A 23078-nucleotide genomic window follows, 5' to 3' on the forward strand; every position below is an offset into this window, starting at 1 on the left:
GAAAGAAGAAAACTCCCGCATGCAAGGCAGGTGACGCATCGTAAACCCATGCTGAAGCGTCGGAAATCGGATGAGCGAGACCCTTCGTCAGCTTTTCATACTCAGTACATCCCAAATTTTGCCAGCTCCCCATTCCTTTGATTGTGCAACCCTTTTGCGCCCATTCATCATGTCCAAAGGCAACTGAGGAACATCATCTGCAGTGCAGGCCCACCATCATTTCGCGTCAACGAAAAGGCCAGTAAGCCCCGAAAGAAAAGTAAGCCAGGTCATTCTTTGTAAACGTGAATGTCGGTATCATTTCAGACGCGCGCAGACAAAGCAGAAAAGGGTGCGCTCCTCGTAGTATACACCTGATAAAACCGACGCCCATTTGAGACTCCTTTTTGCATCTCTCCGGACGGAATAGCTTTGTGCTCAGGAGCGGAGAGGATCAAAAGTCGCCGCATGAAGAAATATTATCGTTTCGAATGACGGAAAGCATGGCTTAATCCAACCTGGCCATCATCTGATCCTTGGTTAATGGCTTGAAGCTGGGCGATTCGAAGTCAAGGCCACGGGCAGCCAGTGTCGCGCGGTGGTGCGGCGGTATGAGCTGGCTGTTGAGGTGAGGGGCAATGGAGAGTTCTGCATGGGTTAGCCATTGTGTGCTGCAAGACAAGAGTGTCGAGGGACTAGGCTCACCATGATGGGTGAAATTGTACAACTCTGGCAGATCGCGGGTGGCCCCGTTGGGGTGACGCGAGTCTGGCAGGCGTGTGTTGGGATCCCTCAGCTCGTCAAAGAATGGGTGGACCATGGCATCGATGGCCGAGAGACGTTGTGTAGGAGTGTACTCGAGCAACTTGGAGATCAAATCGATGGCGCTAGGGTCCGCCTTGCGGAAAACCTGACGAGTTTGTGTGAGTTAAGTGTGACGTAGCAAATTGGGATGGGACCAAGAGACCAAGCATACCTTGCTGAAAGGGTGAGGCTTGATTTGTGGGAACTTGTGCTCCATGTAGTTGGGGTTCATGGTGCGGATCTGATCGCGGGTGGGTGTTCCCAGCACCTTGATGATCTCTACCAGCTGGTCAATGCCCGACTCGCCTGGGAAAAGCGGCTGTCCGAGCATCAGCTCTGCCATGACGCAACCTGTAGACCAGACATCTACACGCCAAGTTAGCACAAATACACACACACACACACACACTCAACACAGTCTTGATCAAATGCACATACCAATCTTGGTCGTGTAGTTTGTGGCTCCGAAAATCAACTCAGGGGCACGGTAGTACCTGGAACAAATGTACGACACGTTGGGCTCGTTTTCGACCAGGATCTTTGCACTTCCAAAATCGCACAGCTTTAGCACGCCAGTCGAGGGGTCTAGCAGCAGGTTCTGAGGCTTGATGTCCCGATGGCAAATACCCTGCGAGTGGATGTAGGCAAGCGAGCGGAAAAGCTGGTAAATGTAGAGCTTGACTTCGAGAATAGGCATGACCGACTTCATCTTGTTGAAGTAGCGAGAGGCGCGATAGACGGTCTCTGGAACGAACTCGAGCACAAGGTTCAGGTACACCTCGTCCTTCTGTGGCTGAAACGGTTAGCTACACGACAGACACAGACGCGCTTGGCTGCAGACACGTACCCGCTCGCCATTGTTGTAGAAGAAGGCCTTGAGTTCGACAATGTTGGGATGTCGGACAATGCGCATAATCTGGAGTTCACGGTTCTGTTGGGGTGGTCAGCCGGGAGTCAGCCGGAGAGGCGCGCATGTGGGAGAGAGGGGGAAGGGGGGGAAGGGGGGAATGGGGAAAAGGCAACGCGCAACACACACCTTGAAGCGCTTGTCCTGGAGAACTCGTTTGATGGCGGCATCCTCACCACTAGGCGACAGCTTGGTCTGGAAGACGACACCAAAGGAGCCGTTGCCAACGATCTTGCATTGCGTGTAGGCGAGGTCCTTGTAGTCGCCGGTCAAGCCGTCTTGGACCTTTTCGCGGATAACTTCTGCAGGGGAGAGTGAGCATGGGAGCAATTGACATGGCGGATGGAAGGGGGTCGACTACTTACCACCCATTCTTAGCGAGGAAAAGGCCGATGGCCGGTTCTGGCTCATTGTTTGGAGTTATGCGTAGGGGAGGGGGTCCGCAAGCGCTGCGCGGATTGCTATCGGGAGTGGGGCGGGCTGTAGGTGAGCAGGGTATGGCAGGGTTTGCGAGCGTGGTGGAGGAGAGCCGTAGTGGATATGGGCAGAGGTGTTGGTGGTGGTGGTGGTGGTGGTTGAGGAGCAGCAGCAGTAGCAGCAGCAACAGGGAGTAGGCGCGAGGTCGAGTGTCAAGAGGGCGTGGTCCCGCGTGCCGTCTGTGCAGTAGCAGGTGACGCTGGTGTGGCTGACGGAGCTAGCGACCAGGGCAGGCGCAGGTGGTGGCCGGAGCAGCAATGGGCAAGCAACGAGGCCAGGGAGTTTCTGGGCTGGGCAGAGACAGCAGAGGGAGAATTGAGGGCGAGGATATGCAGCTTGTGAAGGAGCGAGAAGAGGCGACGATGGGGTTGAGTGACGGCAGTGCTGGGGATTAAGGGCGGGGCAGCAGTCCTAGTGCTAGTTTGGGTGTCAACGTGACTGCAATTCACGTACTTGTCAGCGCGCAGGCCAGTAAGGGAGCGGCTAGGTCCAAGGGAACCATACAGAAGCGGGCAAATCTGGCGCAGGAAATATGGACCTGCAGGAGAGGCGGGCGTTGCAGAGAAGTGGATGTGGATAGGGATGAGGGACGGACGAAGGGGGTGGGGAGCAGCAGACTACTAGACAAGGCTGCCGTGTGCAGAGGGGAAGAAGGAGAGTAGAAGCAGAATCGAAGCTGGAGCTGAGGCGGAGAGAGGAACAGGCACAGAAAAGGAGTAGCAGGCAGGTTGGCAGGCAGGCAGACAAGCAGACAGCCAGACAGCCAGCCAGCCAGCCAGCCAGACAGCCAGACAGGCATGCAGACACAGGGAGCATGCGCGCGTTCGGTCGTTCTTGAAACAGACGTCAGCAGCGTTGCCAGTCGCCAGTCGCCTTCGTTTTTTCTCCCCTCCAGTGTCGACACCCACAGCCATAGACACACACGCACACACACACACACACAGACAGGCACACCACACCACAGACACACTAGAGACACACCAGCCAGACACGACGGCAGCAGCAGCGGGCAGCGTGGCGTGAGGCGGCGGCGGCGGCAGTGCTGGCGTTGACGGGCTGGTCGTCGGGTGGTGCTCATCACCCGCCATGGTACATACATTGGCCGTGGTGACGATGACGATGGTGCTGCACACGACGCTGGCTCAACATGACCATCTGCAGCTGCCGACGCCGGCCTGCACGTGAGGCATGAGATTTTCCTGCCTTTCGCCGCCATGCCACCATGCCGCCCGCAACAATAAGCTGCGCCCACTTGGCCGTGTCCGTGTCCCTGTCCGTGTCCGTGGCTGCGACTGACTGCGACTGACTGCGACTGCGACTGCGACTGCGACTGCGACTGCTATGGCTATAGTCGGACCAGGCACAACGGTCCAGAGTCCAGAGCCCTGCCACTGTATCGACTAGAGGGCGCCGCCGCCGCCCGTTGGTAAAGAGGAGCCTGCGTTGCGTGGCCGCTGTGTCGACACGACCGTTTGATGCCAGGGCCCTCGTGCTGCTAGGCCCAAAAGTACTCTGCCCATGCCCATACCCTCCCATGCTGATGCCAATGCCAATGCCGGTGCTGCTGCGAGCCGGCGAGGGGAAAATCCCTACAGCCACCCACTCCGTCCATGCCATCCATCCAGGGCCCCCGCTGCTTTAGCGAGCCCATCTCAACACGACCAAGGCCTTTTTGACGCTGCCGACTTGTCCATTTCATGCAGCAGCAGCAGCACCACCACCACCACCACCACCCACGGCCCTGCCTGCTCCGCTGCCCACCAACCACAGCCGGCGACAAGGAAAAAAAAGGGGACAAAGGAAAAAAAGGTTTGCTGGCCGTCACAGCCACAGGAAGCACGGCGGGTACAGGGGCGTTGGTTGGCCTTGGGCGCCCGTCCGAGTCGAGATGGAAGAGAACAGCGACAAGAGAACAGCGGCTGGGCCAACAGGCCGACGACATCACATCGCATCGTGCTGCATCGCCAATCGCTTCGCAGCCATCCATGTCCGCCGCCGCCGCCTGTTCTCCTGCCTCGTCATGGCTCTCAGACGCCCCGGCGCCGCCCTCGTGGTGCAGCTCCACTCCATGGCCAGCTGATGTTCTCTTGCGCCCTGATCCTAGCGCCCCTCGTCTACAGCCGAATGCCCGGGCCTCCCAGAGCCCTGGCGTCGCCAGGCGCTGCATACTACGCCTGCCACCCTCTGCTCTCCTCCTCCCAATCCTCTCATGCCTCGCATGCCTCTACTGCCTCTCCCATGTTCCCCACTGCCGCTCTGCGCATTGCAATCCTCCCACCATGCCCTCTCGGGCCACAGCCAAGCGCTGCTCCGCCCTCTGTGCACGCTGCCCCCCTTGGCCGGCTGCCTGCACCGCCTGCTCGCATTCCTGTTCCTGCTGCTCGTGCTGCTGCTGCTGCTCATGCTCATACGTAGACACCGCTATCCGCCCACGGCCACGGCCCACCGGCCGGCGTGTGAACGACTGCTCGGTGCGGGTTACACGCCCAATCTCTTGCCGTGTACCTGTGTGCCTAAACGGGCAAAACTTGCAGCTTCTGCCCTTGTTGCATACACACACTCCCCATGACGCTCGTGCTCCCCTTCCTTGCCTCTTCCGCCCCATGCTGCTGCTGCTGCAAGGCACGTGTCAATCGCCCTCGCAAACACGTCTACTTCGCAGTAAATGCCTCTTGCTCAGCACCTGCCCCCTCTGCCGTCCACTCATCTCGTCCCGCAACCCGACCATCCTCGTGGCCAGACCACGCCGCTCCGAAAACCGTGCGGCTGAAGCGACAACTACGAGGGGGTTTTTTTTCTTGCATTTTTGGCGCATGTTGTGTGGGTAAGCTAACAGCCCAGCCCAGCTACACAATTTATCGTGGCCCGATTCGCCCCTCGTACGTCAACCTGCATGCTCGTTTAGCGCGTCCGGAATCAGCATCCATCCTATTGGCTCCTGTCATGTGACCATCACCGCACCACCATGCTGCCGCCCGCTCGACACGCATTCACCACCTGCATGTGCAGAAGAAATACCGAGCCCCACTGTCTCTACCATTCTTACATCAGAATCTCTCGAGCCTTGTGTTTCGTTTTTTGCAAGTAATGGTTGCTCATGACCACTACGCCTCATCGCCGATAGCAGAAAAGAAGTATTGTTGTTGAGCAATCGCCCCGTCAATCAAACCGCCGCACTGGTGCACAACAACTCCGTACCACCAACTCTTCCCGCTCTTGCCTCAGATCTGGCGTCGGGCCGCCATCTACGAGCAATTTGCCTCAAAGCCGGCTCAGCCAGGCTCACTGCTTGATTCGTCGACTACGCCTGAATGCAATCTCACCGCGAGAGGCCCCATGTGTGCCCCCATCAACCTTTGAGTAACATGGACAGATGCACCTCAGCCTTGTCGAGTGCCCATCCACGTTGCACAAACGACTCGTCTTGACGAGCAATGTCAACCGGGCCCGTCATGCAGTCAAACGCACGGCAACTCCCCACATGGAGTTTAGACCTAGCAGACTAAGTGCTCCCAGTACTGCGCCGCTGCCTTTGTTTGGCTACCGACATCGGCCGCATCGTCCACAACCCGCATCTGCGGTCACCATGTTTGAATTGATCATGACACGACCAAAGGCTATTGTTGCATCTCGACAGTTTGTCATGCCATGCCAATGTTCAAGTCCGGAGCAACGTCAAGCGTAAAATATGTTATTGCGATTATTGCTCAATAGACAAGTGCCGACTTTTAGCATCTACGTATCCCCGAGCTGCAGCCGCATGGTAGCTTACATTGCCACACTATTTTTTACCTGCATTGCATATCTCATCACTGGTTGTAAATCATACCATCTTCAATTCGTTCCATTTTCAAGAAGAAGAAGAACAACAACCACAGCCTAGTCTCAACAGTTTCATTTCCCGAGCCCCTGTGCTCCATGTAGTGTCTACGGGATCTTAGTCTACGCGCTAGAATCAGAACAGTTACACGGCTAAACTCGTCCTAAACCTATCCCGAAATCTTGGCTCCCCAACCAAACCCATTTCCGCAGCTCGGGCTAGCTCACAGGATGCCAGAATATGAACGCGTTACCTTGGAGTTCTCTGGAGCTCAATTTTTGCAGCACAAACGATACAGAGGGACCCTCTGGTCACATTGCCGACAAAGGGCGGTGGCACTCGTCCAAGGCGCTCAACAACGCCATGACGTGCGGTACATGAATATAATCTGGCTGCAACCAGGTATTTGCTAATGTCTCTCAAATCTTCAGGCTCTTGACTGGACACGTGTTGATTCATAGGTTGTGGCGATTGAGTTGACGGTCATCAACTGCTACTGAAGATGTTGTAATAGTGGTTAAAACTTTATGTCCGAGATGCGGCATGATAAGATTTATCTTGCATTACTGGATCCAATGAAGCACAACATGCATTTCCTACTGAACTCTCATTCGTCTGTTCACATGATATGTTAGTTCAATTGGAGACTTTGTCAAATCAATCGGCTTCCTAAAGTCTTGTACCGACACAACTCACTAGCCAATGCATCGATTAGTTCACTTGCTTGGAAGTATTCAGCCTTCCAAGTGTTAACCCAACTGATCTCTGACAAGTCCATCATTTAGGCTACACTGTTCGATCTTAACATGGTCCTTCTCCCTATATCAACAGGCTGCAACCAAAAAACGCCTTATGCATCATAAACATGGAAACCGTATATCCCAGCCTGAATGCCTTGCTTCCCTCTGCCCTTGTGCCAATTTCAATTCGATTGTGTAACAAGGGTGGGATGAAGCTATAGGTATCGTATCTCTCCATGTGGACGACCTACTTGACGACCCCTTAAGCGCTTCACCTCCGTATCTTGAAACGCACCTCCCATTACAATACCATTCTTCTCGCCGAAATGATCATACGTGGCTGCCTACATGATAAAAGATTTCTACTTGCTATAGCCAGGCTTCAGCGCTTGTATGATGCAGGAATGCAGTGGCTCAGTCACAGTGGGTATTTTCCAAAAGGAATGGCTGTAGCCTATCTATCCAAGACCAGGGCCCTATCAATCTTGACTAATGAAGCAGATATTCAATTGGCCTGAATGTCTGAGGTCTGAATTTTCTCATGATGCTGTGTAGACTTCCACAATGAACGCATGAGTTTGATAAACCGCTTTCAAAAAAAAACTAAACTTCGCAAATAAGCCAAAAACACCTGCATAATCAAAAACGCCAAAAAAATACCTCAATCCCAATTACCTACTTATTCATCACCCCCCCATTTTTCTGAACTCACAAAGCCCACCAAACCCACCCGCTCTTCCCTTTCTAGCCCCCAAACCATCTCCCCGACATACCCCCGAACCCATGCAGTCACAATCACCTTTCCTCGCCGACTTCCAAACCCCAGACAACCCACCAACTCCCATATCCCGACACCAATCCGTGTTCACAGCCACAATCACCTGGGCTTCCCCTCCAGCCACAGAAAAACGCATCGATGATCTTCCACCCTATCCGGCAACCGCCATCCCCGCGAAAGTCTAGGGGGGGAGGGAAAACGGGCCTGTTATTGCCAAGCCGATATTGCCTCGCTTACCCTTGTGAAAGGAGGAGGAGATGCGGGCGGCTACTATGGCCGCTGGCCGCGAGTCTAACCGCTAAAGTAATGCAGTTTGAGCTGTTCAGCACCTTTCCCCCCCCCTTCGGACCTTTTCTTTACTGGATTAGCTGAGGAGCCTTGTGGGCGGAGTATTGCTTCCGAACTCTTCTTTCTTTCCCTTTGCTTGACCGTTGTTTTGGGAGGGGGGCTGTGTACTAGGCGCGTGGGGTTGAGAAGGGCAAGGCTGAGTGTAGGCGGATTGGTTGGCCTTGGGGTATTTAACTAGTGGGAGTTTTCCGGGATTCGTGGTTTGGATCAAGTAGAAGGGTTCATACTATTGTAGTTACAATTTGGTCGGGTAACTAGATCGTGACGGGATAAGTAGCAAAATGGGCTTCTTTGGTCTACTTCGTTGTTGTTGCGGGGGACGCCGGAGGAAACATCCAGACTCTATTGGCAGGTACCCATATGGTAAGGTTTTCGTATCTCCCACCCTCTTTTGATTTGTTTGACGAACAGTTACCGCAGTGCCACATGAACAGCCAGCTCTTGATCCTGTACTACCAACCAAAGAACGTGTTGTCGAGACTACTACGAAAGCCAAAGAGCAAATCACGCCTCCACCAGATTACTCAGTAAACTCCTTGTCCGAGGTGCAAACCGTTGTCTCATCTGCTCCAGATCCCGGTGATATCAGCCCTTCTTCCTCATACACCAAGAAACAAGATGAAAAGAAGGACATTGCAGCCCGGCCCATCAAGCCAATGCGTAAGCGCCTTGACAAGGAAGCAAGATACTCGACAGACGATGTGCAACTAGGGTCATATACTAAGGCGACCAATGGACAAGAACCGAAGAGTCTCTTGAAGACACCACTGCCAGCTAGTTCGTACGAGAAGAACAAAGAGACCACTACAAAACCTTTTGTTTTTACCGCCGGCAAGGGAAGCACGCAAGCTGAGAAGAAAACTACCGTATCTTCTTCTTCTTCTTCTCCTCCAACAACGAGACCTAAGAAACCACTCCCCCTCCGCCCAAAATCCACCATCCCAACCTACCCATCTCCCCCCTCCCTCTCCCCCTCTCCCTCTCCCCCTTCCTCCCCCATCTCCCCAACCACTACCACCCTCCCCTCCCGCCAAACCACCGCCCCAACAACCCTCACAACCACCACCTTCCCTCCTCCCCTCCCGCGCTCCCCTCCCACCCCACCCCCCTCCAACCCCGGCGCCACCTGCCCCAAATGCGCCTCCCCCAACAAACTCCTCACCACGCAATCTTCCAACCTCAACAACGGCCGCCCCTACCGCCTCTGCACCAACCGCTCCTGCGGCTCCTGGAACGGCTTCACCGATACCCGCGGTCTCACGCCCAGCGAGCCTTGCTGGTGTGATCCTCCGCGCGCCATGAGGCTCGTTGCCATGAACAAGATGGATGCGAGCGGCCGCAGGAAGGCGTTTTATAGTTGTCAGTTCAAGGCGTGTGGGGCGTGGAGGGAGTGTGAGGGTGAGGATGGAGGGGCGAAGTGGTTTGGGAGGGAGGAGATTGGGGAGATGGTTGAGGGGGGTAGGATTTGAGAGATGTGTGTGTGTGTGGAAAGATGGATATCTGGAGTTTTTCTTTTCCCTTTTTTTTTGAGCGAGTAGAGTTCTTGGATGATTTCACATGCAAGGAGTTATTATTTTTTTTTGTTCAGGTTGATTAACGAAGTTATGAATTGATTTAAGGGTGTTTTTTTTTACATACAACAGGGTCACAGTACAGAGCGCTCAAAGAGAAAAATCAAAAAACATAATACTACAAATGAGGCTAATGTTAGCAAGGAATCGCCAGCATGACCAAACATCTGACACTCATCTGTAGCTTCAGCATCACATGATATCCAGAACCACATGAGGTTCAAGGCCGGGCCCCTCAAGTGCCTTTCAAATACACTATCGTTGGCATCCTTTCTCTTCTTCAACACTTTGCTCTGGCGCAGGAGCACATCGGTATAGTACTCACAGTCAGCCCTGGAGTTTTTGCTAAGAAACTCTGCATCGTAGGTCAGTTCATCGAGGATACGCATGCTCGCTAGTTGGCGGATAGCCCAGGTTTGCCAGCCAGGAATGTGGAAGATGATGCTTTGGCCGCCGCCAAGACTGGAAATAGCCGTGTCGAAGTCGAGAGACGAGGCGCGAGGGTGTCGTAGTTTGGGGTTCTCCACGTATGGTGTCATGTCGAAGGTTTCAGCGGGAGGACCCAAGGATCGAGACGCACCAGATGAGGTGTGTCGGACGACGTGGTCCCAATATGCGGCTAGCATGGATATACGCTGGGCTCGATAGCGATGGAGAAGAAAGATATATATCGCGGTCTGTCTCGCTTCCCATCCCTTTACTGTCTGAATCTCTGGTAGAAACTTGTCGAGTAGCTTGTCGCGAAAGCTCTGCAGTAACATTTCCTCGGTGAGAAGCCAGGTGAACATGGACTTCCAGTCGAATGACAATTGCCACGGGTCTGTCTCAACGTTTATCTTGATACCTGGGATGACGGTGTTGCTGACGATACCGCCTTTGGTAAAGCCCTTGTTCAGTGTGCCTTCACCGAGTCGAACAATGATGGATTTCTGGCAGTCATTGTCCCATGGTGACCAGAGCCCCGGACGGGTGGTTCTGTGCAACCAGCTGACTAGATCGTCCCTAAGAACAGTGGTCATAAACTTGGGGTCATGATCTGCCTCGAATACTACATATTGGCGACTTGCATCTCCCTCTCTCTTTTCGAACCTAGCGCTCTTTCCTTGAGGAGGGCCAAAAACAACAAAGCCAGGGTCAGACAAGCCATAGGTAGATATGGCGAAAGAAAGCTTGGGTAGCCAAAATTCTCGGAAATACTGCTCAACTGAAGCCTTGAGGTGCGGGGAGAGCAAGCGCAGACGAGTCCACTGGTAGACAGGGTCGTCATTGTGTAAAAGGACGAGCTCTGTCAGCACCATGTCAGTTAGCTCGCGCGGGAATCGGGCAAACAGTTCTGGCATTCTGTCTGCTTCTTGTTTGCGGTAGTTGGGTTTGATTTTTCTTTCCAGTCAACCCGCCTACTCATTATAAGAGTATGAGAGGCTACGGGAAGCCACGGAAAGCATTACTATGTACTACCACCCCGCGTTGCTCACTGCGTCACTAATGACCTTTCCCGTGCCAGTGAGAAATCTTGATCACTGCGTCACCAAGAAACTTACCACCATCCCAGAACCTACACATAATCAATGTCAAAAAGACTGCAGCAGTAGCCTCTGTCCAATACCAGTCACATATCTACTTTCATCGGCAAAGCACTACCAGCTTGTGCTCTCGCGCAGCCGATGGAACCGGAGAATGGCGGCTCCTCCCAATAGTGCAAAGCCACCTCATAGCATAGCTAACTCGCTACATACCTCCTTCTTAGGCAACTACAGGTCCGCTAGGCGTACCTTGATATTGAGAAAGTTACAGATGGTACCAGTTGAGTCTGAGTATTAAACCATGTATAGCTTATACGGAGACTAGTACTAACGGGCCTTATAACAGATCTATTTTACATTATGAAAAGCAATTCTGAGTGGGGAATAGCCGGTTTTCTGGATTTTCCGGCCCCATCGGTTGCGTGAGAGTCATGAATGGTGTGAGAGGTTGAGCAGAGCTAGATCAAAGCGGAGTTGATCTGCGACATACCTCGGCAACTTTTGACGCGGAGTAGCGCAACCGCACCCTTTCATAGCCGTCAATGCGCCGCCTCCATACGATTTGTTAAAGTACCCCGGATTCCCCTCGTCTTGTTGTTCCAGAATCCATCTCCCTTTTACACACACACAAACACAACCATGTCTGTACCATACGACCGAGCCTTTGATTTGCTGAGCAACAGCCAGAATGGCCACATTCCAGCTTCAAAGCGCATTCCTGTCATTGCTCGGCCGTTTGTCAGCGAACGAGCCGCAAAGACGCTCGACATTGTAAGGAGCCTGGGAAACTAGGAGCGACAAAGCTGGTACTAACTGGGACCACAGGTAGAGAGGTTTGTCGAAGAGGAATGTATTCCTGCCGATGCCGTATACGCACGCCAGCTCGGCCAGAGCGTACAAGAACGTTTCTCGGCACACCCATCCATCATGGAGGACCTCAAGAAGCGGGCACAGGAGCTTGGGTTATGGAACATGTTCCTGCCCAAGGCGCACTTCAAGGAGGGTGCTGGCTTCAGCAATCTCGAGTACGGGCTCATGGCCGAGTACCTGGGCAAGAGCCGAACAGCTTCCGAGGCGGTCAACTGCTCCGCCCCCGACACTGGTAACATGGAGGTCATTGCCAAGTACGGCAGTGAGGCACAGAAGAGACAGTGGCTCGACCCGCTGCTGCAGGGCAAGATTCGCTCTGCCTTCTTGATGACCGAGCCTCAGGTCGCCTCGAGTGATGCCACCAACATTGAGATGAGCATCAAGCGCGACGGCGATCACTATGTGCTCAACGGCCAGGTTTGTCTTCTTTTTCTCGACCATTCCGCTCCATGTGACTAACGTGATGTTAGAAATGGTGGTCATCAGGCATTGGCGACCCTCGCTGCAAGATCTTCGTCGTTCTGGGAAAGACGGACCCCAACAACCCCGACAAGTACAAGCAACAGTCGGTCATTCTCGTTCCCAATGACACGCCTGGTGTTACCATTCACCGCATGCTTTCAGTCATGGGATTCGACGATGCGCCCCATGGTCACGGTCACGTTACATTTGAGAATGTACGCGTGCCTGCCAGCAACATGGTGCTCGGCGAGGGCCGTGGCTTCGAGATTATCCAAGGCCGTCTTGGCCCCGGACGTATCCACCACGCCATGAGGAGCATTGGCTCTGCCGAAAAGGCATTGGAGTGGTTCTTGGCTCGCATCAACGACGAGCGCAAGAAGCCTTTTGGCCAGCTGCTCAACAAGCATGGCATCATGCTGGAGCGTGTTGCTCGTTCGCGTATTGAGATTGACGCTGCCCGTCTTGCTGTGTGCAATGCGGCTATCCAGATTGACGAGACCAACGCCAAGGGTGCGCTCAAGGAAATTGCCGAGGTCAAGGTTCTTGTGCCAGAGGTCAACCTCAAGGTGATTGACTGGGCGATGCAAGCCTACGGTGGTGCTGGTGTCAGCCAAGATACGCCATTGGCACAGATGTGGGCGTCAGGCAGGACGATGCGCATTGTCGATGGCCCAGATGAGGTGCATCTCCTCCAGCTTGGTAGGAATGAGAACAAGAGGGGACCGGCACACAAGCAAAGGCTCGAGGCACAGAAGAAGAAGGGCGAGGAGCTTTGCAGGAAGTATGGCTACGAGCCCCAAGATCCCCTGTATTTGAACAGGACAAGCGGAGAGGCTAGCAAGCTGTAGATGTGGTCCTGTAATATCTAGAAATAAAAGCACATTAGCGTTGAATGTTGTGTAATGGCCTGAAGCGTGAAGGCATATGGACGGCCAACTACAGAGGTAACTGTCAAAAGTTCTTGCTAGCATCAAATTTAGTTGCCGGGCTCTAATCTAGCACTTCCAAGTCTTTGTAACCGCCCATTTATCCTAGTTGTGAATCCCTAGCTGTCAGGTATATGGGAAAATTGCGCCCTACTAACTTACATCCTTGCACCTCTGAGTACCACTAGAAGTAGGATAAACCTGTATGTAGTCGCTGTTTCCTTTTGAAGTATCTGGGTTGACCGATTTTCTATTAATTGTCTTGGCATGATATTCGCAACCCCCGATTCTAGAGCATCCACCTACGTAGTATTTATATTCTGATACGGCTGGATAATAGTCGCAATATTTATAACTACTAATGCAGTATTTTGCCTGAGCCCCTGTAACTGCGAGGAGGATACTTAATGCGACTGAAAACCTTATTCTGATATATGTATTTTTAAATAGATTTACGAATTGGCAGAGGATAAACAAAGTGCTGTAATAGTCTGTTGCTGGCGGTTAACTAAGTTAATAATACTTTTTAGGTAGGGAGTACTTATAGTGATATTTGATTTTGTCTTTTAAGCAATCCGTAGTGTGATAACTTTTTATGTGAGAGTAGAATGAAATCTATTATTATATACTTAAATCTGTCTGCAACCTAGCTTAGTATTTAAGTCTGTAATTTATTATATCTTAGTAATATGCGCACCCGTCTGACCACGTTCGTGCCTTAAGAAAGAAGTGGTGTGTGGTAATGTCAGCTGTACTAGGATTGCCGATATTTCTAGTAATAAAGCCAAAAGTATAATTAAACTTTTATGCAAAATTGCTATGGTGTGGTGTAACGTCTGTCCCTACGTAACGGGACACCCTGAGTGACGGGACACCACAGACACTTCCCAACATAATAAACTCAACATGGTAAACAGAGTTTGATGCTAATACTTCTCTAGGCTTGGTCAAGGTTAGGGCGAGTATGTACTTGGTTGTTTTATTCTTCGGAATGATTCCGATTTTAGCGCCGAACGCGTGATTGTGAGGCTCAAGCACGCAAAGGACAGGCGGCTCCCATTGCGCCAGACGACCGACGACATGTCACCTCAGAGTAGGGGGAACTCGATGCCTTCGGGCTTCTACTCCAAGTCGACGCCCAACTTACCAACCTTGCGCATGTACAATGGAGAGAGCCAGCAACAAGAAAAGATTACATCTCCTCTCCGATCCGCTCCCCCTGTAGACCCGCTGTCGCCGGCTTCCAACAGTGCCATCTCTGAGACGGCATCTGTGGAAGACTACCAGGACGACTACAATGATGATGATGACGACGACGATCAAGGAGCGTTTGCCGTAGAAGATATAGGCAGCGAGTCTTCGGGCGAGGAAGATGAGCATGCGCCTGTATCTCGGGGTCTCTACACATCCAAGTCGTACACACATCTCCAGCAGCATGTTCACACAGGGACCGCCCTCTTCCCGCCCTTTTACAATCGACCGCCGAACCCCCTACCGCCGTCGCCATCGCTCACCTCGCTCCTCCGCCCTGCATTCAGCCGGCCGACGTCGAGACCTACGACACCAGACTCATCCGATGTAGATACGTCCAGGGCTGGGTCGCATAGCAATGGGACGAGTACACCCACATCAAACACAACCAACCTTGCCAACTCGGCACGGCATGCGCCGACAGTCCCGCGCGCCTCGCCAAAAGTTCCGACGTACGAGTACTATGGCTTTGCGCTGTATCTGGGCAGCTCGGCTGCGTTCCTCATGTACATCCTCTGGGCTTACGTGCCAGCGCCAATGCTGCACCAGATGGGCATACACTACTATCCCAACCGGTGGTGGGCGCTTGCCGTGCCCTGCTGGCTGGTTGTGCTGGTCATCTACATTTACGTTGCGCTCGCAAGCTACAACACGCGCTACCTCACGCTACCGCTCAGCAGCTGTGAGAACCTGGTGGATGACAGCGCTCAGATTGCGGCCGTGGACAAGGAGACGGGCCAGATCGTACGCGATCCCAGGCTGCTGACAGAAAAGCTCGAGGACAAGGACAAGGAAAATGGCAGCCGAGCAAGTGCGCCTCCAAGCCGTAGAGGCTCCCTGTCTGCGTACCAATTCGATGCATCCAGTGATGTGGATTGGAAGAGCCTGTGGAGCTTCGGCACAGACGCCGTTCTGGACGTGCCGATAGGTGGGGTTTGCGAAATACTTTATGGGAGCGACGAGTAGACTACTATGTGCTTCGTCATCCTGACCATTACTTGCCAGTCGGCCCACCCGATGAATTCCCTATCTGAGCCGTCCACTCGTGTTCTTGCTGCCACATGCCAGCCAAACATTATTCGCGCGGAAAAGCTTGTCATGCTTCAGTCCGCACCCCCACCTGCATGCCCCTCCCCGACTCCCCACCATTCCACGCAGCGCCTGCGTGTTGGGCAGGTGCCCCGCTACATACGGGCCACAATTGTTCAGATTGGACGGATCTATGGGTCGTGGTATCCAATCTCTCCGGAGCTTACCTTGTGTTTACTTAGCGGGGCGCGTTTGACAAGTTCGTGATGGAGTATAAGGTCCTGACATCTCCGCTGTGATTATTTCCGCATCCCACCTTTGCTTCACAATCCTTGCCGCTCTGCTCTGGGCTCAATTGCTTTGCCTGTTTTCACGTACAGCTTCACTTGCTGACAATCCTCCAATTGCCCGCCATGAAGTCCGTCGCTGCTCTCTCTGCTCTCTCCATGCTTGTTGGGGCCGAGGCTGCTGAGACTGTCCTTGGTGCTTATATCTACCACCGCCATGGTGACCGCACGCCAAAGGCTCTTGCACCCACCAACCTGACCACGCTTGGGTACGAGCAGGTTTACACTTCTGGACAATACTACCGCTCACGTTACCTGTCCGGTGATTCCAAGATTCGCGGCATCAACGAGGATGAAGTCAACTTGTCTCAGCTGCAGGTTGAAGCACCTGTCGACAATGTTCTCCAAAACTCTGCTATGGGTTTCCTGCAGGGCCTGTACCCACCTGTCCAGACTGTTTCGACTCTTGCCAACGGCCAGAATGTCCAGGCTCCCATGGATGGATACCAGCTGATTCCCGTCAACACCATTGATACCGGTGCTGGCTCAGAGGACTCTGGCTGGCTCCAGGATGCCTCCAGCTGCCAAAACGCAAAAGCCAGCTCAAACTCATACTTTGAAAGTCAAGAATACAAGGAACTTGCCTCAAGCACCTCCAGCTTTTACAAATCCCTCGTTCCTTCTATCAACGACGTCATCAGCGACGATCAAGTGAATTACAAGAACGCCTATATCGGTATGCCATCTTCCTTTCCCCCTTACCTTTCTATCCTCTCTCTAACCACAACCAAAAAAAGTCTACGACATCATCCACGTAGCTGAAATCCACAACACCTCCATCCCAAACTCCGACGTCCTTACCAATTCCACCCTCCACCAACTCACCGCCCTCGCCAACGCCCACGAATGGGGTCTCGCCTACAATGCCAGCGACAACATGCGTGCCGTTGCAGGCATGCAGCTCGCAGGTGAAATCCTCTCCTACATGACCAACGTAATCAACACCACGGGCTCCAGCAAACTCGGCATCCAATTCGGCGCCTACGCCACGTTCCTGTCCTTCTTCGGTCTTGCAGACCTACCCAGCGTAAACGACGACTTCACCGGCATAGTCGACTACGCCAGCTCCATGGCATTCGAGCTCTTCACTACCGCCGACGTCGGTGCCGGATTCCCTGCTGAGAATGACCTCCAGGTACGCTTCTTGTTCCACAACGGCACCGCCAGCAATACGAGTGAACCATCCGTCTACCCGCTTTTCGGCAGCAAGGCAGATGCGCTTTCGTGGACTGAGTTCAAGGATGAGCTGAGCAAGTTCGCTATCACCTCTACTGAACAGTGGTGCGGCAAGTGCGGTAACACGGCGGGATCGTGCGCTGCGTTTGCGGCGAACAGTGAGGGTCAGGCTAAGAAGCAGGGTGGTGATCATACTGCGCTTTCTCCAGAGATTGGGGGTGTGATTGGCGCGTTTGTTACGCTCGCTGTTGTGCTGGGTTCGTTGGCGGCGCTGATGCTGTTTGGTGGGTTCAGGATTGTTAGTAAGAAGGCGCTGGAGAAGGGGGTTACGGGGGCTAATGTCGAGCCCAAGGCTTAAGATTTCTGTGGCAGCGAAGCAGGGACCTGAGGGTGTAGGAGCATTTTGATGCATATTTGGAGGATATAGTTTACGTCTTCACGATGTTTGATGAATGAACGAATGAATCAAATAATACTACGACATAGTCGGAAGTGCAAATGACTTTTTACAGCAACATAACTTGACGAAACAAAAGAAGCGTTTTTTCATAAATCCCCATCTACGTGGTTTAAATTCCATACACCGACATGTGGGTATACATGTATAACATCAAGTGGGGGGGGGGGGGGGGGGGGGAAACCAGTTCCCATACCCCCTATTCAATAACCGTTCCAAAGAACAAGACGCCCCATTCCATGCAAGCAACCAAAAAGGGAGGAAAAAAAAGCGACGACAACAGCTCAAGCCTTGAGCACACTAAAATGATCCTTTGGCTTAACAATCGGCGCCCCAAGACCCTTCCTCACCTCATCCAACTGCTCCAAGCCCGTCTGCTGCTTCCCCTTCTTCACCCTCCGCTTACCCTGCGTATGATGGTTACCCAGGAAATCATCCATGATGGAGTCGAAATCGGAGCGGAGCAAAGGCGGAGCCTGACTACTAGACCACTGGCTCATACCCGTCATACCGCTCATTTTGCTCATGCCCGAAACCATGGATGCGTCGTCGGGGAAGTCGAAGACGTCGTCGTTTGCGTATTCTTCTTCGATTTTGTCGAAGCGCTGGTCGAGGAGGGTGAGGCCTTCTGTGCGGTGGAGGGCCGAGGACGACATGGAGTAGCCGGATGTGGATGTCATTGCGCCTTTGCGCTTCTTCTTGCGCCCGCCCGAGGTGAGGGCCGAGGCGCCGGTGATGAAGGATTGCGTGTCTGCGGGTGCAGCGGCGGCCTTGTTGGGTTTGGCGGCCTTGACGTCTTCCTTAAACTTTTTGAATTCCTTTAGGTATGCCATATCTTCTGCGTCTGCTGGGGCGGGCGCTGCATCTGGGGCGGGGAGGGATGAAGGGTCCGTTGAGTCTTCAGATGGCTTCTTGGCTTTGACTTTGGGAGACGATGCTTTAATTGTGTCGTCGGTTTCCCAGCCAGGATCTTCTTCGTCCAAGAAACGATCCATTGGGTCTCGCTCATCATCATCAAAGTCGGCGCTGGCATCCCATTCTCTTTGGTCGATTTCATAGCCGTCTTGTGCCAGTTCGTTGAAGATATCCTCCTCATCATCAACATAGGCCTCATCTTCGAGCGCCTCTAACACTTCTCGTAACCTCGGGTCCATGTCGGGCTGGAAGCCTGCAAGGGCGTCTGGGATATTTTGCTGGTCCTGGTATGTTGTTTTCCGCACAAACTCCGAGGGGGCCATATCCTCGCCGAAGAAGTCGCTCACACTGCTGATATTGCTGCTGACGCTCATATCAGCCTGGCTCTTGCTGTCGTTCAGCGACGCATCTCGCAGCATGTCGGCCAAGTCCATCTTTTGCTTTCCCTTCTTTTCCTGCTTGGCCTCGATAAAGTATGCATCGCCGCCACCAGTGCCTAGGTCGCGCATGTGCTGCATGTAGTCATACTCGGTGTCGTCGTAGAAGATGCCATAGTTGGCGGCCTCGCCCTCGTTGTTCCGCACTTTAGATCCGTACTCGCTCTCTAAATCACGTCTTGACTTGATCTTGCTTCGTCCCGTCGCCGTCGAGTATTGCGACGCTCGCGAACTTCCTGCAGGCTCTGACACTTCGCGTTGATTTGGCGCAACAGTCTCGGCAAAGACCATCTGCGGAGCGTCTTCATCGTGGATTCGCGGGTCATTTTGTGCGCGGTGCACGAGGCGAAAGTTTATCGCCGTTTTCTTATCGCTATTCGCGGGGTCAGCGGGGTATCGCAGCACGCGCAATTTCTCTCCTTACATGAACTTTCGGCGAGGCATCTTGCAGGTGTGGTGTAACTTTTTCCGGGTATGTGTCGAAAGTGGCAAGTGTTGGCTGTGGAAGTCTGGGGAATCGCGCTTACAAACGAAGGGTCTTTTGGCGTTGGGCGCTCAAAAAATAATTTAGGCGAGTGGAACCAGTGAATGACGTGGGGCAACCTTGGTTCTCAACTTTCTCTTTCGACTCACACCCCTCTTTTGGGACCACACACCACAACTACAGAATATTTGGAATTAGCAGAAACCATGGTTCTCGCAAAGTCCAAGAAGAGCGTCGGGCTGGGCAACAGCCTGATGAACGATCGGTTCAGCAAGGGCAAGGGCGCGGACATGCGGAGGGGCAACTTTAACCAGGGAATCGAGCGAACGGGCCAAAATGGCGAGAAGGTACGAAAACATTGTATTCCAGTCTGTTCGCAAGCCCGCGCAGAGTAGCGCAGTTGTTTAGAAGACCCATCATTCGTTGTTTGGATCATGCTGATATCCTACAGTACATCACCAACGAGAAGAAGGAGGCGGCATGGGTAAAGATGCGCTCTGTCACTGAACAAGGCGCTCTTGACGACTTCCTTTCGACTGCCGAATTAGCGGGTACCGACTTCACGGCTGAGAAGATGAACAACGTCAAGATCATTCACAAGGACCAGAAGAACCCATACCTCTTGTCAGCAGCTGAAGAGCGCAATGTCACTCGGAGACACAAGGAGAACAGGAATAGGTTGACGGTGCCGAGGCGACCAAAGTGGGATGCGCAGACTACGCCGCAGGAGTTGGACGAGTTGGAAAGGTCAGCGCTGCTACAGTGGCGAAGAGGCTTGGCGGAATTGCAAGAGAACAACGATCTGCTTATGACACCCTTTGAGCGCAACCTCGAGGTATGGAGACAACTATGGCGTGTTATCGAGCGATCCGATCTCGTTGTGCAAATTGTGGATGCCCGAAATCCGCTCATGTTCCGATCTGAAGATTTGGAGGACTATGTCAAGGAGGTTGATCCTAAGAAGAATAATTTGCTACTGGTCAACAAGGCGGATATGATGACACTGGAGCAGCGGAAGATTTGGGCCGACTATTTCACTGAGGCTGGCATCAACTTCAAGTTCTTCTCTGCTGAGTTGGCCAAGGAGATGAACGAAGCCCGTGGGTTAGCAGAGGAAAGCGACGAATCAGGCGATTCAGAGGACTACTCGGATGAGGATGAAGACGAAGAAGTTGATCAGGAAGATGACGAACTTTCAAAGGAGGCCAAGAAGATTGACCTACAAGATAAGCAGGAAGAGGAGGAAAAATGGGTAGATGAGGAGACCGTCGCCGTTCCTGGCGAGAGCAGTGCCGGCGCAGATGGTGACGAGCGAACGCGAATTCTCACAACCGAAGACCTCGAGGCGCTTTTCCTACAACATGCACCGGATGTCGAAACGGGTCCTAATGGCGAGCCGCGCAAGACGTCAATTGGTCTGGTCGGTTACCCCAACGTAGGAAAGTCATCCACAATCAACGCTTTGATTGGCGCGAAGAAGGTGTCCGTATCTGCAACACCCGGAAAGACGAAGCACTTCCAGACCATTCATCTTAGTGACAAGGTTGTCTTGTGCGATTGTCCTGGTCTTGTGTTCCCCAACTTTGCGACGACAAAGGCTGAGCTTGTGTGTGCTGGTGTCCTTCCAATTGACCAACTGCGAGAGTACACTGGCCCTGCAGGTCTTGTTGCTAGGCGAATCCCACAACGATTCCTAGAGGCGCTTTATGGAATGAAGATTCATCCTCGCCCTCTTGAGGAGGGTGGTACCGGCGTTCTTACTTCTGAAGAAGTATTGCGCGCTTTTGCTATTGCTCGAGGCTTCTCCACCCAGGGTCTCGGTCAACCCGATGAATCGCGAGCAGCGCGATACATTCTCAAGGACTACGTCAAGGGCAAGATCCTATTCTGCCACCCACCGCCAACAGAGCCACCGATTGACGAGAAGCACTTTAACCGCGAGCTCTACGACGTGAACCATCTACCTGCCAAGCGTCGCCACCACCCTCTTGCAAACGTTCCTGGCAACACTTCTCTTGCAGATATGCCCAAAGACGGTGCATCGTTGATGGACGACGATTTCGACGGTGGCGTACCTATTCAAGGTGAGAAGACACAACGCATGGACAAGCGTTTCTTTGGCCCAGGCCAAGGAATGGCCAAGGTCAGCCAACCATTCCACTACAAGTATAGCGAGCAAGGCAAGGAGCTGAGCGGCAGAAAAGCCAAGATGATGGCAGCGCTGGAGCAGGATGTTGATCCAGCAGAGATGAAGATGAACAGCAAGAAACATTTCAAGGCGAACAAGAGGAGAGCGAAGAAGGTCAGGTCCGAATACGTGGATTAAGCCCTCATGTCGCTATGAAGAAGCTCACTTTATGATTGCATGGCTGGCGTTTGGGAGGACGGTGGTAAAACATGACTTTTTTTCTCAACTACTATCTGGCTCAATGTGGCGCAAAATCAGGTATATTAGAAATTCAAAAGCTCATCTTTCTATATTGTAAACATCTCGAAACCATGTTGTGACTGTAAGTGGCGTGATTTAATCCCTCATGTACCAAGGGCAGAGAGATCATGATGATGGTTAGTGGTGGGGAGACCCAGAAGAGGCGAAAGCGCCCCCCCTCCTCCCTCTCCAAAAAAAAACAGGGAACATCCCATGTCCGCCCGGAGTTTAGACGTTACGACGAAGAAGGAGAAAGAGGAGCAGCGAGGGTCCATCGGGGAACGAGCGGAAACCCACTATAATCAATGCCTCGAGCTGACTTCTTACCGAGTGTGGCAGTTTGGATTCGGCATGCAGAGGTGATTGGCTGCGCGGTGAGGGTGGAGAGGATATCTTTTTGTCCGATACCGATAAGACGGATGAAGCAAGGGGGGCGAAGGGGGTGGTGTAGTGGGTAGATTAGTTGAGGTGAGAAAAGTACGGAGTGGGATATTGGAAGTATCTATGTATAAGCCTATTGTAGTGTTTCAACTCTCACATATATACATGTACACTTGCGAGCAAATGGTAGAGTTGCGCAGAACATGCAGAAGACGGATAGATAAGAAGGGCAACGAGCACCTTTTTTGTTGTCTTTTTCTTTCTTTTTCGTCTGACGTCTTTAAGCGCCTGTTCTCTGGTTCTCAAGATTTGAAACTCGCTCCCCTATTTTTCATGTTTTATGAAGTAAGCATCGATAGGTTGGGCTCAAGAGGGAAAAACAGGGTCCTGTCTGATTTCGCAGCCGGGAGTGTCCAGCGCCGTGGTGCCAAACTACGTCATTCGCCTGAACGGGGCTTAGCGGGGACGGAGAGAGGCGGACCGGAACCGAACGTAATCGGGGTCTGCTTGGTTGGCCTGCGTTTTTTTCCGTTTCAGGGCCTGTTCGGTTGCGCGATTTGCGGCTGCGGTTTTGCGGTTTGCATTTTGCTAACTGGATTGGGCTCCGTTTTGGAGACGAAGGCTCTGAACGGAGTAGTTGTGTGTAGAACCGAGGTTCTCGAAGTAATGCATTCCCAAGAAAGTACTGCTGAATGTTAACCTCTATTTTGCTGTAGAACTACAGCGGCATTTGCTAATTCTTCTTTGAGGGTATGGTTGACTAAATCCCGCAATCAAGATGTTGGGACAAAACGGAAAGCTGCAACCGAACAGCCCTCCGTTTTCTGTCTCCGTCTGGGTAAGCTGCGCGCTAAACCCAAAATGGCTGAAACGCAGCTGGAAAACGGAGACACAAACGAACACGACGTCTTTTCTTTTGCCGTCATCCACACCCTCTCCCCAAACATGCCTATTTGGGCAACTCCTCG

The 23078-nt window shown here is 52.7% G+C and overlaps 9 protein-coding genes across 9 annotated transcripts; 6 read left to right on the forward strand and 3 right to left on the reverse strand.

Moving 5' to 3' along the window:
• Positions 1-310: 310 nt before the first annotated feature.
• On the reverse strand, positions 311-2210 carry PSV08DRAFT_35486 (kinase-like domain-containing protein). The gene is made up of 7 exons (XM_014220877.2): positions 2056-2210; positions 1820-1992; positions 1631-1714; positions 1222-1576; positions 956-1149; positions 685-889; positions 311-627 (listed from the first exon to the last, which is right to left on the reverse strand). The coding sequence occupies exons 1-7, from the start codon at positions 2099-2101 to the stop codon at positions 488-490; spliced, it is 1197 nt and encodes a 398-aa protein (XP_014076352.1). The 5' UTR covers positions 2102-2210; the 3' UTR covers positions 311-487.
• Positions 2211-3389: 1179 nt separating this feature from the next.
• PSV08DRAFT_245969 (uncharacterized protein) lies at positions 3390-4582 on the forward strand (the record flags this gene model as incomplete). Its single annotated transcript, XM_014220878.2, has 3 exons — positions 3390-3445; positions 3528-3593; positions 3676-4582. 3 exons carry the CDS (start codon positions 3390-3392, stop codon positions 4580-4582), a joined length of 1029 nt encoding a protein of 342 aa, XP_014076353.2.
• A 3273-nt stretch (positions 4583-7855) lies between these two features.
• PSV08DRAFT_387905 (uncharacterized protein) lies at positions 7856-9389 on the forward strand. The gene is made up of 2 exons (XM_066093482.1): positions 7856-8216; positions 8274-9389. Exons 1-2 carry the CDS (start codon positions 8135-8137, stop codon positions 9320-9322), a joined length of 1131 nt encoding a protein of 376 aa, XP_065949283.1. The 5' UTR covers positions 7856-8134; the 3' UTR covers positions 9323-9389.
• Positions 9390-10774, reverse strand: PSV08DRAFT_387909 (uncharacterized protein). Its single transcript, XM_014220881.2, has one exon. The coding sequence runs from the start codon at positions 10762-10764 to the stop codon at positions 9499-9501; it is 1266 nt and encodes a 421-aa protein (XP_014076356.1). The 5' UTR covers positions 10765-10774; the 3' UTR covers positions 9390-9498.
• Positions 10775-11519: 745 nt separating this feature from the next.
• PSV08DRAFT_285286 (acyl-CoA dehydrogenase/oxidase) lies at positions 11520-13169 on the forward strand. Its single transcript, XM_014220882.1, has 3 exons — positions 11520-11718; positions 11773-12234; positions 12288-13169. The coding sequence occupies exons 1-3, from the start codon at positions 11587-11589 to the stop codon at positions 13125-13127; spliced, it is 1434 nt and encodes a 477-aa protein (XP_014076357.1). The 5' UTR covers positions 11520-11586; the 3' UTR covers positions 13128-13169.
• A 1116-nt stretch (positions 13170-14285) lies between these two features.
• PSV08DRAFT_199421 (PIG-P-domain-containing protein) lies at positions 14286-15450 on the forward strand (the record flags this gene model as incomplete). Its single annotated transcript, XM_014220883.2, has 1 exon — positions 14286-15450. The coding sequence occupies one exon, from the start codon at positions 14286-14288 to the stop codon at positions 15420-15422; it is 1137 nt and encodes a 378-aa protein (XP_014076358.1). The 3' UTR covers positions 15423-15450.
• Positions 15451-15794: 344 nt separating this feature from the next.
• Positions 15795-17688, forward strand: PSV08DRAFT_220156 (histidine phosphatase superfamily). Its single transcript, XM_014220884.2, has 2 exons — positions 15795-16508; positions 16570-17688. Exons 1-2 carry the CDS (start codon positions 15899-15901, stop codon positions 17364-17366), a joined length of 1407 nt encoding a protein of 468 aa, XP_014076359.1. The 5' UTR covers positions 15795-15898; the 3' UTR covers positions 17367-17688.
• A 61-nt stretch (positions 17689-17749) lies between these two features.
• On the reverse strand, positions 17750-19306 carry PSV08DRAFT_220159 (Low temperature viability protein; the record flags this gene model as incomplete). The annotated part of the gene is made up of 2 exons (XM_014220885.2): positions 19242-19306; positions 17750-19190 (listed from the first exon to the last, which is right to left on the reverse strand). Exons 1-2 carry the CDS (start codon positions 19259-19261, stop codon positions 17750-17752), a joined length of 1461 nt encoding a protein of 486 aa, XP_014076360.2. The 5' UTR covers positions 19262-19306.
• A 166-nt stretch (positions 19307-19472) lies between these two features.
• On the forward strand, positions 19473-21699 carry PSV08DRAFT_387917 (uncharacterized protein). Its single transcript, XM_014220886.2, has 2 exons — positions 19473-19648; positions 19753-21699. The coding sequence occupies exons 1-2, from the start codon at positions 19508-19510 to the stop codon at positions 21625-21627; spliced, it is 2016 nt and encodes a 671-aa protein (XP_014076361.1). The 5' UTR covers positions 19473-19507; the 3' UTR covers positions 21628-21699.
• The last annotated feature ends 1379 nt before the right edge of the window (positions 21700-23078 follow it).

This window comes from Bipolaris maydis (assembly GCF_028858645.1).
Source record: "Bipolaris maydis strain C4 unplaced genomic scaffold PSV08scaffold_5, whole genome shotgun sequence".
NCBI classification, from domain to species: Eukaryota; Fungi; Ascomycota; class Dothideomycetes; order Pleosporales; family Pleosporaceae; genus Bipolaris; species Bipolaris maydis.

Bases quoted from the DNA above. Each gene is read 5' to 3' on its own strand.
- PSV08DRAFT_35486 (XM_014220877.2), bottom strand. From the start codon at position 2,101: ATGAGCCAGAACCGGCCATCGGCCTTTTCCTCGCTAAGAATGGGTG. The intron at 1,715-1,819 runs GTGTGTGTTGCG...CCACCCCAACAG, and splicing joins TCCAGGACAAGCGCTTCAAG to AACCGTGAACTCCAGATTAT. The intron at 628-684 runs GTGAGCCTAGTC...TAACCCATGCAG, and splicing joins GTACAATTTCACCCATCATG to AACTCTCCATTGCCCCTCAC.
- PSV08DRAFT_387905 (XM_066093482.1), top strand. From the start codon at position 8,135: ATGGGCTTCTTTGGTCTACTTCGTTGTTGTTGCGGGGGACGCCGGAGG. The intron at 8,217-8,273 runs GTAAGGTTTTCG...CAGTTACCGCAG, and splicing joins TATTGGCAGGTACCCATATG to TGCCACATGAACAGCCAGCT.
- PSV08DRAFT_387909 (XM_014220881.2), bottom strand. From the start codon at position 10,764: ATGCCAGAACTGTTTGCCCGATTCCCGCGCGAGCTAACTGACATGGTG.
- PSV08DRAFT_285286 (XM_014220882.1), top strand. From the start codon at position 11,587: ATGTCTGTACCATACGACCGAGCCTTTGATTTGCTGAGCAACAGCCAG. The intron at 11,719-11,772 runs GTAAGGAGCCTG...CTGGGACCACAG, and splicing joins CCGCAAAGACGCTCGACATT to GTAGAGAGGTTTGTCGAAGA. The intron at 12,235-12,287 runs GTTTGTCTTCTT...ACGTGATGTTAG, and splicing joins ACTATGTGCTCAACGGCCAG to AAATGGTGGTCATCAGGCAT.
- PSV08DRAFT_220156 (XM_014220884.2), top strand. From the start codon at position 15,899: ATGAAGTCCGTCGCTGCTCTCTCTGCTCTCTCCATGCTTGTTGGGGCC. The intron at 16,509-16,569 runs GTATGCCATCTT...AACCAAAAAAAG, and splicing joins TTACAAGAACGCCTATATCG to TCTACGACATCATCCACGTA.
- PSV08DRAFT_387917 (XM_014220886.2), top strand. From the start codon at position 19,508: ATGGTTCTCGCAAAGTCCAAGAAGAGCGTCGGGCTGGGCAACAGCCTG. The intron at 19,649-19,752 runs GTACGAAAACAT...GATATCCTACAG, and splicing joins CGGGCCAAAATGGCGAGAAG to TACATCACCAACGAGAAGAA.